General features: G+C 30.1%; 1 protein-coding gene and 1 non-coding gene across 2 annotated transcripts; one reads left to right on the forward strand and one right to left on the reverse strand.

Annotated features, from left to right (window-relative positions):
* Positions 1-3,256: 3,256 nt before the first annotated feature.
* On the reverse strand, positions 3,257-3,328 carry TRNAQ-UUG (transfer RNA glutamine (anticodon UUG)). The gene has a single exon. It is a non-coding gene; the product is annotated as a tRNA-Gln (tRNA).
* A 400-nt stretch (positions 3,329-3,728) lies between these two features.
* On the forward strand, positions 3,729-9,710 carry LOC107899620 (chaperone protein dnaJ 16). Its single transcript, XM_016825387.2, has 12 exons — positions 3,729-4,337; positions 5,142-5,265; positions 5,911-5,993; positions 6,096-6,207; positions 6,285-6,389; positions 7,389-7,439; positions 8,198-8,287; positions 8,382-8,490; positions 8,593-8,741; positions 8,823-8,876; positions 8,949-9,168; positions 9,259-9,710. Exons 1-11 carry the CDS (start codon positions 4,198-4,200, stop codon positions 9,162-9,164), a joined length of 1,233 nt encoding a protein of 410 aa, XP_016680876.1. The 5' UTR covers positions 3,729-4,197; the 3' UTR covers positions 9,165-9,168; positions 9,259-9,710.
* Positions 9,711-15,391: the final 5,681 nt, after the last annotated feature.

A 15,391-nucleotide genomic window follows, 5' to 3' on the forward strand; every position in this document is an offset into this window, starting at 1 on the left:
CAAAATAAGAAAAAAAAGGTACACTTTAATATGATAAACTCGAATCATTCCAAAATTATTATTTTAGAAATTTTTTAAAATTTTAACTTTCTTTATATATTCTTTTAATTTTTTTAAAAAAAATTGTAATTTTTTAAAAAATATAAATTTTAGAATTTTAAAAATTAAATAGAGTTTTAAAAAAAATTATAACTTTTGTTGAGGGAGACCAATTTGCTCATTTTAACAAAGACCAAAGGGGTATTTACATCAATCTATTATTTGAATTATTTTAGTTATTCGAATTGTAAAATTCAACTAGACTCGAAACTCGAATTACTTATTCAATTTGACTCGAAGAAATAGAATAATTCGAATAACTCAATTTGATTAACTCGAAATTTGAATTTTTTAAATTTTTTTCGAATTGAATCGAATTTTACTCTAGACACATATTTTAGGTTAAATTTTATGTTTTTAGCTACACAAATTTTTTATTAAAAAAACACAATTTTATGAGGGTGAAAATATGATATTTTAAAAGAATAATAAATTATAAGGTTAAAAATATGATATTTACATCTTTAAATTTTTTTTTGGTACCCACTAATTATAAGGTTAATAGGTCTATTGAGTTAATTAATCTCATTATAATTATATATGAATTATCATATACTTAGCTTTTAATATGTGTTAATTAATTGCCATTTCAAATTTAATAACAGTTAATTACAAACATAACAACCTTTGAGAGTTAATTGCATCATATTCTACATTAATCCTTAAATTTCAAAACATTCTAATTACATCCCTAATTTATTGATATTATATCAATCAAGTCCTTTCATTATTAAAATCGTTAACCGTTATCTGACATGTCAAATATTATATGTCATAATTTAAAATGAAAATTTTAAAGAAAAGTAAAATGTTGTCATATAACTTTTAAAAGTAAAAACCAAAAAAAAAAAAAGATCGAGCGAGTGAACAATAAAACTTTTGTAAAAGCTTCAAAAACTTCAACACCAAGATTTTAATAAATTATGTCACATGAGATATTATGTCTAATTTAACAGTTAAATTAATGATTTTAGTAACAAAAAAACTTTATTGATATAACCTCAATAATTTGAGGATTTAATTAGAATGTTTAAAGTTTGAAGACTACTTTAAAACGAAGATAATAGTTTAAGGATGTCTTGTATAATTAACTCTAACCTTTTAAATAACCATGTCATTAATTTTTGGGGTCAATAATCGTGTAATTTGCCTTTAAAAGCCTAAATCTACAAATTATAACAATTAAGTCAACATCTACAAATTTTGCTTAACAGAATATTGCTATAAAAAAATTGTATAAATATATCTTCTAGATATAATCATCAATCCATTTTTATAATTAATCAGTGAAATAAAAATGTTCTTATTAATAACGATTATTTTATTTTTAGTCCTCCATCTATTTTAATAATTTTTTCATTGTTTATTTCATTATTTCAATTTTCTTTATACTTTTATTCTTTTAGTTCAAATGTTTTTCATGTTTTTTTTAAATTATTATATATATTTGATAAATTACTCTATTATTATTTTATCAATTTTTTCATCTATCATTGAATAAATAAAACTATTGAATTTTGTTGACTAAGTCTTAGTTTGATTGGTATGAGTATTGTTGTCAATGCAGGAGAACATGGGTTCAAATGTGCTGAAACACATTATCTTTATATTTATGGGTTGGGAAGAGGCTATGGGTTGAGGAGAGGCTATGGGTAGTTTTGTATTGTGTAAAAAAAACTAAATATAATCAAAATTATTAAAAAAAATTATATAACAAACCATTTTATGTTGTCGGCTATTAATTTCACAATTTTGCCACGTTTAAACTGAAGTGTAATATTTTTGAAGCAACATAATTTATTAATAATACATTTGTATATTTTAAAATGTGATGGATTAATATCTTAATAAATATAATTTTAATCATTTTAAATTTACTAGATTTTATTTAAATATTTTAAAATGTATTATTATGAGTTTATAAAACTAGTTCAACATTCATAAATATACTTCTTCCGTATATGTTAAAATCTTTGAGGATATTATAGATATATGGAAGTTCGACTTTGAAGACCAATAGTTATGGGTGCAATTGAATAGAATGTCCAATGAACCGTTCGTATAACGTTCGTTTACTAAGTTAAATAAACGAGTATGAACAAAATTTTTATGTTGTTTAATAAACAAGCGAATACAAATAGATGTGTGTTCGGTTTGTTTATGTTCACGAATAAGCTCGTTTATTGGCTCATTTATGACTTGTTTATTTATTAATGATATTTTCTTATAAAAATATTGAAATAATATATATGTGTATGTATTTATTTATTATATGTTTGTTTATTATTCATTAATATTGTTCGTGAACATGTTCAATTATATGTTCATGAACATGTTCATTTAAATGTTTGTGAACATATTCGATTAAGTTAAATGAACATGTTCGTGGATATTAAACAAACGAACATGAACTCACATGAATTTAAATAAATGAACACGAACAAAAAATTTGAAATTCTTAACTAACACAAATTGAATACGAACAAACTTAAAAATAAACAAATGAACATGAACAGAGGTTTGTTCGTTCAAACTTAGTTCATTTACAGCCTTACCAATAGCAACTATACTTGAAGATTAGATTGGTTTGGATCAAACAATTATATAATTATAGGTATAATCACAATTATAAATATAAATTATACACATTCAAATAATTATGGGGGAGGGATTCACTTATACAGTGTAAGACTTAAGTTATTTTACACCATTGATAACTTTTTATGCTATTAATATTTTAACGATTCAATAGTTGAATTTGTTAAAATATTTGTACTTATCATGCATGCAAAATTTTTAATCGATTCGGTATCTCTATCATATTAATCTAAAATATTGTTTATATTAATATATATTTGATGGCTGAAAGTCTTTTTTTTTTATTTAGAATTTTTTAATTTATATCAAACTTGACATGCATGATTTATATAACTAGAGCATGAAATATAACGGTCTAATTGTTAAAATATTAATCATAAAAAAATTATGAAAAAATAGAAAACCACATAAATTTTAGTCCGAATTATGATAAAATTAATAACCAATTTTCTTTTAAATATCACATTTTAAGGTAAAGTTTGTATCATTTTTCATAAGGTATTTAAACACCAAAGTGTCATAAAATAATAATCTTTGATTTGCATTAATCAAACAAAAAAGGTCCTACCGGGAGTCGAACCCAGGTCGCTGGATTCAAAGTCCAGAGTGCTAACCACTACACCATAGAACCGGCGATGCTAAAGAAATATAAATTACAATTTAGAACCAAACTAGAGGAAACAAAAAGATTTTCAGTGGGAATAAGAATACTCGGCAAGTTAGTGATCGGATTATTCTAAATCATGCAACAAGATCATTATTCAGTATTTGGAATTGAGAGAACTAGATTCGGTAATTTATGTATTTATATATTTTTTAATAAACTAATAATTTGGGCTATAAAAACTTCAACATCTTATGCTTTTACCTTTAATTATATTTGTAGATTATAATTAAAATATAAAATTAAACAATTTCCATGTTTTTTCAAAATCCCGCTCCAACGGGGAATGCAAATTATGCGCAATGCGCACCCACGTGCGCCTCGATCCCTTGACACGTGCCAATGCAAGCAGATATGCGCTTGCAGACTGCAGTGCGCAGTGTGCAATCTCCATTCTGCAATGGTACTGTTCAGATAAACGCATAGCCATCGATTTTTGGTTTTTGAAAATATTTATAAACCAATGACGATATAGGTTGTCTCAAATTTAAATTTTAAAAATGAATATATTAAAATATTAACATTACACCTAATTAATTTCCCCTCCAATTTTCCTCCTCTTTCTTTCTCTTCTCTCTCTCAAACCTCCAGCTTGGAAGTCCCATGGAGTTTCCTCTTTCTATCTTCTCTTCTCTATGCACCTGAATCTTTCCTTTTTCGCTTCTTAACCCCCTAAAAAAGTCTCCTACTTTGTTGAAATGTGGTGGAGACATAAGGGAGTTAATTTCCATTCCGTTTTTGGAATTTAGTTGAAGGTTTTGGATTTCTAGGGTTTCTTACCTTAACATAGAACAGTATTCCGGTTCAGTTTTTTGTTTGGTGGTGTTTATAGAAAAATGCCGCCACATCGATCCAAGTCCGAGAAAAACGATGGCATTGCGAAGCATCTTCGTCGAGATCCTTATGAGGTGCTTGGGGTATTGAGAAACTCGACGGATCAGGAAATTAAGAGCGCGTACAGAAAAATGGCCCTCAAGTATGTTTAGTTTTTCTTACCTTTTTTTTTAATTTTTTTTAAATTGTAAATTTTCGGTCTTTTTCCTTTATAAGTTTAAAGTTGTTCAAATGTTCGAATTCTTGGTATTTTTGTTAAGAGTTTTTAGTGATTACTTCAGGGTACATCAGAGTACACTAGTTTGAGGATATTGATAACCATGGTTAATTATAAAGGTAAATTCACTTGCGTACATGGAGTATACCAAGTATTTAGGACCTGAATTGGGATGGCATTTTCGAACCATAACTGGAGATTTATGAGTGATTGGGGTTTGGTGTGATGGTTTGCCTTCCCAATGATAGTGTGTAGGACAGTCATTTATCAACATATAGCAATAGCTGTGGAGAACTTGGCCAAGCTTCAGATTTTTAGTGTTGGTATTTGCCAGTTAGACAACAGATTTTGCTTAGATCAGGTGTCCCATACCATGCTTGTGCAGGGATAGGCATTTGAAGCAGAATAACGCTGGCCTTTAGTGACTGGTTGGATATCTGGAATACTTGTCAAACAACAGATAAAACCATAACTAAAGTAACCAAATGATTGTTTCCAACATGTGTCCAAAGAATGGTTTATTTGCCCTGATGATGCTCCTTTCCAGCAAGCAGCTATGACAAATGAAATATGTGATTTGGGACATGCAATGTATGGCATGGACTACTTTTCAGATAGGTTCACGTTGGACATCTCTTGACATTAAGCATATAAAGTTCTGGTTATACACCCAAAAAACTTGCTGTATTCAGGCGGCTGAGCTATAAATGCTAATCTTGGCTGTTTCAGGTACCATCCTGATAAGAATGGAAATGATCCTGTTGCAGCTGATATGTTCAAGGAGGTTACATTTTCTTATAATATATTGTCTGATCCGGATAAAAGACGCCAGTATGACACTGCTGGTTTTGAGGTAAGCTATACATGCATCTACTTTCTGAAGCATTATTTTGCCTGATGGTTATCTCTGATTTTCTTACTGTTGCATTCAGTGATGCCAAGAGCCCAAGGCACAATCTAGGTGCTAGAACCTTTATATTGCTTGAGGTTCAAGGTGTAAAAAAAGCCCTCCTGCATGAAGTTGGGAACAACAAGTATATATGTCTGTATATTTTTGTAGCTTGTGTATTTATAAAAAGAAAACTTAAGATATGTAATTATGAATATGAACTCTAACGAGTGGTATAAATTATCCCACAAACATGCTAGGTTTTCTTGTTCTTTTATTGGCCAATATGCATCTCGTCATTCCCTTTTTTACTGGTAAAGATACAATTAATTGAACACAATAAAAGTTAATTGTTAAAGAGAACTTCAGGCAGGCGGTCCTTTTCTGCCTAGCACCTTATAAAAAGTGTTAGGTGCATTTAGCATGCACTTCATCAAAGTGTCTTTCATGGTTAAGGCACAGCACCTTAGCAACACTGGTTGCACTTGGAGGCTTTAGAGAATCCTGTTCTTCCACTTTTAAAACTGTTAAATTTCCATCTTGCATGACAGAGCTTGATTTTATTGATAAAGCATTAAATTTAATTGATGACGTTCTTTCCTTGAATAGGCTGTTGAAGCTGATAACCAAGAATTGGAGCTAGATCTTTCAAGTTTGGGGGCTGTGAACACCATGTTTGCTGCACTTTTTAGGTAACTCCTTGTCCTTATTATATTAGTTGACATGTCTCATTGTTTCATTGCCTTTATGAATGTTAAGCATTGGATAGAATTTTAACTAATTCCTATGAACAGTAAACTTGGCGTGCCAATTAAGACCACTGTGTCTGCAACTGTTTTGGAGGAGGCACTTAATGGTGCGGTCATTGTTCGCCCACTTCAGCTGGGGCAACCTATTTCTAGGAAGGTGAGGTAACTATATTCATGTTTTTTTTTTCTCTAATACTTCTATTGATTATTTATGCAGTCGCTGATGTTTAACAGGTTGAAAAACAATGCGCTCACTTCTACTCTGTCACAATAACAGAGGACGAAGCAAGAGATGGGTTTGTTTGCCGAGTACAATCATCTGATAAAAGCAAGTTCAAGGTGGATAAAATTAGTTAGAACTTATGGATTCAGCATCATCTGCATATGGGAACTATTGTTTTTTCTCTTTTACTATTTTTTTTTGTTTTGTTTTGGGATGGGGGGGAGGGGCGGTGGTGTGGAGGTTGCATTGATAGAAATTGTGATTCATTTCATCTTTATCGTACTAATGAAACAAAATTTGAACTGTACCCCTTTCCAACCTTTTACAATGTGTATGCGTGCAATATTAGATATTAATTATTCACAACTTTTATTATAATCATTATCCTATACTTGAAGGAAAGAATTTAAATAATGAGGACATTTATTCACTTCCCATTACCAGATCTATGAAAGGCCCCTTCCTCCCTATCATACAAGAAAAAGTAAAGAAAAATACCAGACTTAGGTTATAAGAATGGATTGAATTGAGAATCATTCAGGCCCTTAGTCTATGTCACATAGAATTGATACTGGAAGCTAGAGTTTCATCCCTTTCATTGTGTGCTTAGTTGTGTTGCTGTGGATAGAGAGGCAACTTTTGTTTTTGATTATTTTATTGTGTGCTTGTGTTTTCATTCTAGGCAGTTTTGATATGTGGTCTAGGGCAAAGTTCATGTGTAGTTTTACCTGTTATATTGATTTAAGTGTGACTACCATGGTGTAGTCTGAATAAGGTTACACAGGAAGTGTGTTAGTGTACTTTTGCCTTGTTTCATTGAGTTCTACTGAAACTCTTGACTTAAAATGATTAATGCTTTCAGTATCCTTATAACATGTTTTGCTTTCAAAATTTTGATGTATGAAAGCTTAGAGCTGTCAACTTTCTTAAAGATTGATGTCCAATCAAATTAGACCTGTGTTTTCCTTCGAAAATATTTTAAAATGAGTATATATACCTTTCTAACTAATTATCTGGTTTACCTGTAGACTAAAATAATAAATTATATTAAACCTTTTCTGGTGCATCAAAGAATTACTCTTTTTTTCCCCCCTCTTATTTGTAATTGGTTGCAGTTATTATATTTTGAGCTAGAAGAAAATGGTGGATTAAGCCTTGCACTGCAGGTAAGAGCTTCTGCTTTTCTGTTTTTAAAGTTTAGAAGTTGTCAATTTGTTTATGTTGCATATCAAGTTTCTTCACATGAGCTATCATAATTACCTTTTAATATCCACATCAAAAGGTCCTGCATTCTGTTTATGTGTAGCATTTAATAATTGTGAAACACTTTCATGTCTTCTCAACTCACAATATTGGAGTAAAACAACAGCAATGGGTACAATAACAGTGGATAATTAACTATTAGGACAAACTTCCAGAGAGGAGGTTTTGCAAGCTCAAAGCTTAATATAATTTTAGGCCTACCTCATCATCTGCAGGAGATTTCTGTTAAAGGCATCTCTATAACCTTAGTGTTACCTTGTCTGTTTTATGCTCTGCCTATCCCCTTTTAAAAGTGGAAGAATTAGTGGAATGAGGTAAAAGCTTGGATTTTGGTTGCTGTAACAGATTGTCAAATCATATCTATCTTCAGAAAGTTGTAATGCTTTCCTTTGTTTTTCTCACTTATTCATTCCTTCTGCCCTTGTTTTTCCCTTCTATCTTATCACTGTTTGATGCTTCTCATTTAGTGATAAGATGTCAATATACCAAAATTTGCTTGGACATGACTTCATTATATCAGTTATGAATCTTCTGATAAGGAGATTTGCTTACCTTCTTAAACCTTAGCAGTATAGTTTGAATTCTTGTGCCTTAGATCAAATTGATGCTTGTGTTACTCCACTGTACATGTTAAAGCTACTTCCGTTTCTTTTTGATGTAGGAGGACAGTGCTAAAACAGGAAAAGTTACATCTGCTGGAATGTATTTTCTTGGCTTCCCTGTCTATTGCTTGGATCAAACAACCAACTCAGTGAGTTACCATTTACGAATATGTCATATTTTTGCTTCACATTGTAGTTTGGTTTTGTCATCTTTCTTCTGGTTTTGGAAATGCTTCACCGTAGGTAGCTGCCGCAAAGGATCCAGATGCAGCTTTCTTCAAAAAACTAGATGGATTTCAACCATGTGAAATAACTGAATTAAAACCAGGCAAACATGTATTTGCCGTTTATGGTTAGATCTTTGATTTATATGCCTTGCGAAGGTCTTTTGCCTGTTGGTTTGTATGCATATGGGTGAAGCTCACTACCAGTTTAATATTGGCACAATTTCTAGGTGACAACTTTTTCAAAAGTGTAAGTTACACAATAGAAGCTATTTGTGCTGCCCCATTCATAGAGGAAAAGGAGAATCTTAGAGCAGTGGAGGCAGAGATTCTGTCCAAACGAGCAGAATTGTCAAAGTTTGAAACTGAATACAGAGAAGTATCTATTCCACTAACACAATGTTCATGCCTGTATTAAACCTTATTTTTTCCTGTTGATATTCATGTAAAGTGCTGGCAGGTCCTGGCACAATTTACTGAGATGACAGGCAGATACACGAAGGAAATGCAAGAGGTGAGATTAGCATGTGGGAATTATGTGTCTAAGCTCCCTGATAAATGAATTTATAAGTAAATGGATCTGCAGATTGATGAGCTTCTGAAACAAAGGAATGAGATTCATGCCTCGTACACAACTATTCCTCTAATTAAGCGGAGTTCAAGTAGGAAAAAGAGTAGGGCTGCCTCCAAAGAGGCCAAAGAAGATGGTGAAGTAAGAGACAGGAAACCTTCTACGAGGGATAGAACCAAGAAGAAATGGTATAATATCCCCTTAAAAGTTGACAAGAGAAAGCCATGCTGAACAGGTAAAGCATGGAAATTCACTTTCTAGGAAGATTCCCGTCGATTTGGATGAACAGTAATGTTTGCTTAAATCCTGTTGATTGTTGTAACAGGTTATAAAAAGCCAGCAACTTTTGGGGTCTGAAAGTAATCTGTTTGTGCACCCAAAATTTACTTCCGTGGCTCAACACATCTGCAGCCAAGTAAGACATTGCAACATGATATGTTGATCATGAAGTGAAGAAGATTGTTTAACCATTTCTCCAGCATGTCAAGGATGACAACAACTCATTGTATAATTCTTTCTTCTTTTTTGCCATTTTATTCGGGTCTTACGCGGTTATTTTTTTTTCTCCTTTCCTATCCCCAACTAAGAATACTTGTAAATTGCATAAAATGAATTGGTAGCGTGGACAATCAGGCTTGATAAACTACATTCTGTATCTTGCCTGGGCTGCCTGTACTTCTCATATCGCCTCCTCCCATAACTCTTTTTTTGCAGGGGTTGTATTTTTGGGTTAAAGAAAAGAAAGTCTATTATGCTGTGCTTGCTGTTACCAGAAAATTTGGCTTTGATGGTTATGTGCCAAAAGCGGTGATTTGTTGCTGATGCTGAATATGTGGGGGTTATACCCACAATTGTTTTACTTTGCTTCATCTTATTTTCTTTCACATGTTTTTTTATTAATTATTAGTTGTAATTCACCTTGGATATAACAAGAAATATTAAAAACATATTTAATATTATTAATACTATTAAATTAAAATAATGTATAAATTTATAGATCACTTCATATTAAAATAAATAATTAAAAATAATGATATGCAGAAATTTTAAAAATATATAATTTTGTAATAAACAAATAAATTATAAATATAATTATTGTTAGTCATACTTCAAGTCTTTAAATTCTTTTGTTACATAGAAAATCATAGCCTAGGAATAGAAGTTGTAAATGTTTGTGATTTAAACCTAGATAATGTAAAACTCACCTCCCTTAATATATGATAGCTGAGCGATGTTAATAAAAATCATCCCATCAATGTCTATCCACGACAATGTCGAGTTTTCTGGCTTTTTCAATTGTAGGTGAAAGATAAACTTGAAATTATCATCAACCCAAAACTCTTCATCTTGATTCTAAACAAAACCCATTTTAATCATAATAAGCTTCAACGCATTCTTTAAGAAAAATGCACTTCACTCCTCAATACCATCATGTTCCAACATAGGATACATCTCATTTTAGATTTTGATCTATAACTCAATTGCTTGCACCTTACTTTCCTAGCTTTGGTTGACTTTTTTCTCTTAGAATTTTGGATAGCATCACCTCTGCAGTGTCTTCTAGGACTTTCATCTTATTAATATATATATTTCAAGCTTGTATCCCTTTGAACTCATTTCATCCATACAAGTATGGTCTTCATTTTGAGAAAAATGACATGTTTACTCTGGTAGCCCATCGAAGCTTTTATCGTGAGCACCCAAATACTAATTCACTTATCTTTATTGTTAACATAACCCAACTAATCTGCCTTCTCCATTGTTACGGAAACATCTCATCTTCAATAGATTACTCCACCATTGTCTCAACCTCCAACGCAATCACATGATTTTATTACCACATTTATCTAACACTTGTCCTCAAGAACATCCAACTTACACCCATTTCTACTCCTAGGAAGCATGGACACGAGAGAAACCTCCCTGTACAGTGTCTCTTACTGTGTTCTACACGAACATATCCACATAGTGAGATAAGGTTTCCAAACATCTGGCATTCTGAAAAGCTTTATAGTTCCATGTATAGAATGGAATACCTAGAACAGAGACCCAAGTAGCACGATACTGCAAGTAAGATGATATGGATCATTGCTCATTATTGACAAAACCATTCATTGAGCCAAGGCCATCCTAATTGCTTCAGACTGTTTAAAGTCTCAATATCAACAAACTCTAGTAAGAACTACCCAACAGAAATAGGTTTATTGTCAATTTTGAATATCATCAAGAAATCTTCATAAGTTCAATATGTTTGTAAAAGGTCCATTGCCAACACCGATTAAGCATTTCTCAAAACAATGTGGTGCTTTATCCTGGGTATGACTATGCCAATATTTGACTACCATGAATTATCATGGTTTAATGGTGGTGTACAAAACTCTCTTTTATCTAAGTTGATTGTTTTCACATGCCATTGTTTCTTGACAACTAGAATCCTTAACATTTCCTTATTTATCGATACGTTCTTGGTCATGTTGGATACTATACTTCATTTCTTCATTGTTATGTTCCACGTATAAAATCTACAAAGATATATCATCAAACTTCAGTAAGAACCACCCACCGGCAATAAACTTGATGCCAACTTTGAAGATCATCTAGAAATTTTCCATAAGTGTATTATGTTCGTAAAAAGTCCTTTGCCAGCTCCAATTAAGCGTCTCTCAAAACTATGTGGAGCTTTGTACTCGATATTACCATGACAATATTTGATTACCATGAATTATCATGGTTTAATGCTTGTGAACAAAACTTCCCTTTATTGTTTCAGACACCATTGTTTTTGGATAACTACATTTACACGAATCCTTAACATTTGCTTATTTATCGATACAAGCTTCAACATGCTCGATACTATGCTTAATTTCTTCATTATTATCAAAGATAATTCATTAAATGCACCCATCTTCTCTTTTATCATTTTCACCTCTTAAATGAATTTGTTCTTCTACATTTTTCGACTTTTTTCTTTAATACAGAGCCACTTGATTTAACATTTGATACCACTGGAGATATGAACTAGTTGGAAACATTTTTAGAAAAAAAAATGAATCAATGCCAACACATCTTCACTTTTAAACTTTAATTGGAAACTGATTAGTACTGCAATCGAGTGTCACATTCACCACGAGACGACTTAATTGATTAACTAAAATATTCATAAATCAACTATACTTTAAAAAATTGTCATGTTCCAAATATAAAGAGGGAGTTGAATTTGGTAAAGTCAAACTACCAATGAATTGTTTAGATTCCAATACAATTATCATATTTGGTAGGCGTTAGAGTCATGTGTTAAAGCTTTAGCACCATCTTCCTATGTATCTTTTTCACCTATATTGGATTGTGTTAAAGTTTACTTATAGATTTTATTAACCCCACCCCCAAAAATAGGGGCACTGAGGTCTTGAAACTATCACATGTTTCGTTTGAATTCCCTTTGAATATGAAGAGTGAGAATTAAACTTGGAAATATTAGTATGGATATAATGATTGGTAAGTCAAAAACCATTATGCAATGTATTTTACCACATTGATCCAAAGAATTTGGCATTTTTCATTCTTCTTTTTTGGTGTCAAAACATCTAATTTTTTTTTTTACCATATCTTTAAAAAGTAATCTCCAACTATCTCTAATGGATATTTGGCGGCATATTGTTGACAACGACAATCTAGCAGGACTTGTTAGTTGTCTTCTTAATCACCATTTTACAAATTATTACTTTTTTAATATTCTAAACTTGAAGAGCAAAAACACACAGCATGAAGCCAAGATTACTTTAAGGATTATAGTGAAAAATTTGTCACCTGAAATTGTCATTGTGTTTTATTTTGGTGGCTATGGACAAATTTCTTTTCAAGTTAATTAAAATTGAATAAAAATAAAACTTAATTTCAAAATTCAATTGGCAAAATTGAATATAGAGTTAAAAGTAGTTTTAGTTGAAAAGCATTATAGCAAATATCTACAAAATGAAAATATTTATTTGATAATATTTGCAGTGACAAACGAAAAAAGAGAATATTTTAACAAAAAAAAGAAGGTTGAATTTTGTACTTTTCAAATAATTTAAGATTTGAAGCTTGAAAAACAAAACCAAAAACGTGAAGAATATATTAACTTTACAAATGATTTAATATTTAAAACTTGAAAAAAACGTGACGATGTTTTTTTAAAAGATGTAGAATATATTTATTTTTACATAGTTTAATATTTAAAACTTGAACAAAAAATATTATATTATTTTTAAGTAAAACAGAGAAAATTTTTTATCACACACGTATTTATAACGCGTGTTTTTGTTTATAAATAACATTAAAAATCCTATCACACGTGTATGCTTGTGGAAACCACAGATTTAAGATAATATACAATATATAATGAAATGTATGGTTTGAAACAAACAGATCAAACTAACACAGGAAATATGTATGATATTAAAATAAAAAAATAGATTAAATTGTTAGTAAAACAAAATTCAAACGCATAAATACATCATATTAACAATACTAAATGCATTGAAATTTTTTATCATGGTGTTGTCATTGAGTTATTAATAGTATAAATACACAAAATTGGTGAGAGAAAATATTTTGTGTTAAAAACTATTTTTTTTAAAGTTTACTCAAGAATTATTATTGGTGTAATGGTACATAATTTGTTTATAAATTCATTAAACAGGAGTATAATTCCTAAACATGTTAATTTTAGTTCTTTTATTTAAAAACTATATAAAAGTATCAAATACAAAAAGTCCATCAAAATAATAATAGTAGTCATTTAATAAAAAGGGATAATTGTCTTTTCCTAACTAAGTTGGTACCTAGTTAACCTGTGACACTAACTCAATCAAGGTTATTATTAATAATATAGATAGAAATACAATTGATAGAGATAATATATTGTGCATATTAAAATTAAAATGTACAAAATAGATAAAAATAAAACTTTGGTTGAGTGATAAGTTTAAGGTTTTATTAATCTAATTGGTGCGAGTTCAAATCCCTCCATATGTTTTTCTTAAAATGAAAACACTAAAATATTTTCGAATAGTATGACTTATTTTAATTAGGGAAGAGCATTTCCGTAAATAAAAAAAAAGTAGAGTGAAAAAATTGTTAATATTTAAAAGTTGAAAAAAAGTAGTTGAAAGATTGGATGTCAGCATTAGTTTTGATTCCTGACTAAGCAAAATTTAGATAGACCTATTATGTTTCTAATTTTCTTTTTGAGATTATATAATATTGAAATATTGGATTCTCATCCACCCATAATGGGGTAAAACCTAAATCCATTAAGGTTATTAAAAACAATTAAAAAAAAAATACCATGGATAGTTTATATATAAGGAAGTTTTCTTCTTATTTTTTTAAAAAAAGAAGAATAATAATGGCCATGTAGTTATTACAAAAGTTTAGAATGGCCGTTAAATAAAATGACATTTTGCCATTTGAATAAAAATGGTTTTTCACCTTTGCTATTTATTTTTAAGTGACTTTCATGATGAAATTAATGGTACTCAGATAGAAAGAGAGATAAGTTTCTTTTAGATAATGCAATACTTTCATAGCGAATAACGTGAGTTTTCAAGATAACCATTCAAAAGGTAGATATAACTTATCAATACAATATGAAACATCATTGGTCACATACTTGCCGTATGCCCAAATATTTTGTTCAAAATTTATTAATTTTCTTTGAGGAAGAAAATACGTCTTGCTAACAATGTAACAATGAATACTATTTTTACAGATAGAAAGTACTTATCTTAATTGGTGCTAAAACAAAACAATATTATTGCAACATTTGATTATACAAATTTAGTTGAAACCTCCCGAAAAGCTAATATATCATCAATATATGAAAGAACAAATTTTGTGATGGTTAATGTATTAGTTTTAAGAGATATTCTCTGTAAAGAATCTCATATTGAAATTGTGAATGAAGAAAAATTATATTTAGTATAAATCACTCTTTCTATAAATATCTACATCTTTTAATAGAGAAAGATTCAATTATTTGATTATATTATGTATGATACTTGGATACCTATCTTTATTTTGAAAATGATAAAGAAAGATTGAGTTTTGATTGTGAAAGATCCACTTGAATTGTGGATTAATTTAAGAGAAAAATATGGCTATCAGAATATGATAAATTTATCTAAAGCTCATTATGATTGAGCGCACATGAAGTTGCAATATTTTAAATCTGCAAGTGAGTATAACTTTGCAGTATTTAGAGTTCTCAATTATATGGGAATATTATTGATGAGTACTTACTAGAGAAAACTTTTTCAACTTTTTCATGCTTCAAGTGTGCTATTAAATAACGAGATGTTAAATGAAAAACCATAAAACTCGTCGTATTAGATTTGTTTCATTCATTGAAGTGAATGTAGCAATATATAAAGAAGTAAACTATCAAACCCCAAAGTATAAGGGGGTTAATTGAAATA

This window comes from Gossypium hirsutum, chromosome D04 (genome assembly GCF_007990345.1).
Source record: "Gossypium hirsutum isolate 1008001.06 chromosome D04, Gossypium_hirsutum_v2.1, whole genome shotgun sequence".
Taxonomy (NCBI): Eukaryota; Viridiplantae; Streptophyta; class Magnoliopsida; order Malvales; family Malvaceae; genus Gossypium; species Gossypium hirsutum.

Bases quoted from the DNA above. Each gene is read 5' to 3' on its own strand.
- LOC107899620 (XM_016825387.2), top strand. From the start codon at position 4,198: ATGCCGCCACATCGATCCAAGTCCGAGAAAAACGATGGCATTGCGAAG. The intron at 5,994-6,095 runs GTAACTCCTTGT...TCCTATGAACAG, and splicing joins ATGTTTGCTGCACTTTTTAG to TAAACTTGGCGTGCCAATTA. The intron at 8,877-8,948 runs GTGAGATTAGCA...ATGGATCTGCAG, and splicing joins ACACGAAGGAAATGCAAGAG to ATTGATGAGCTTCTGAAACA.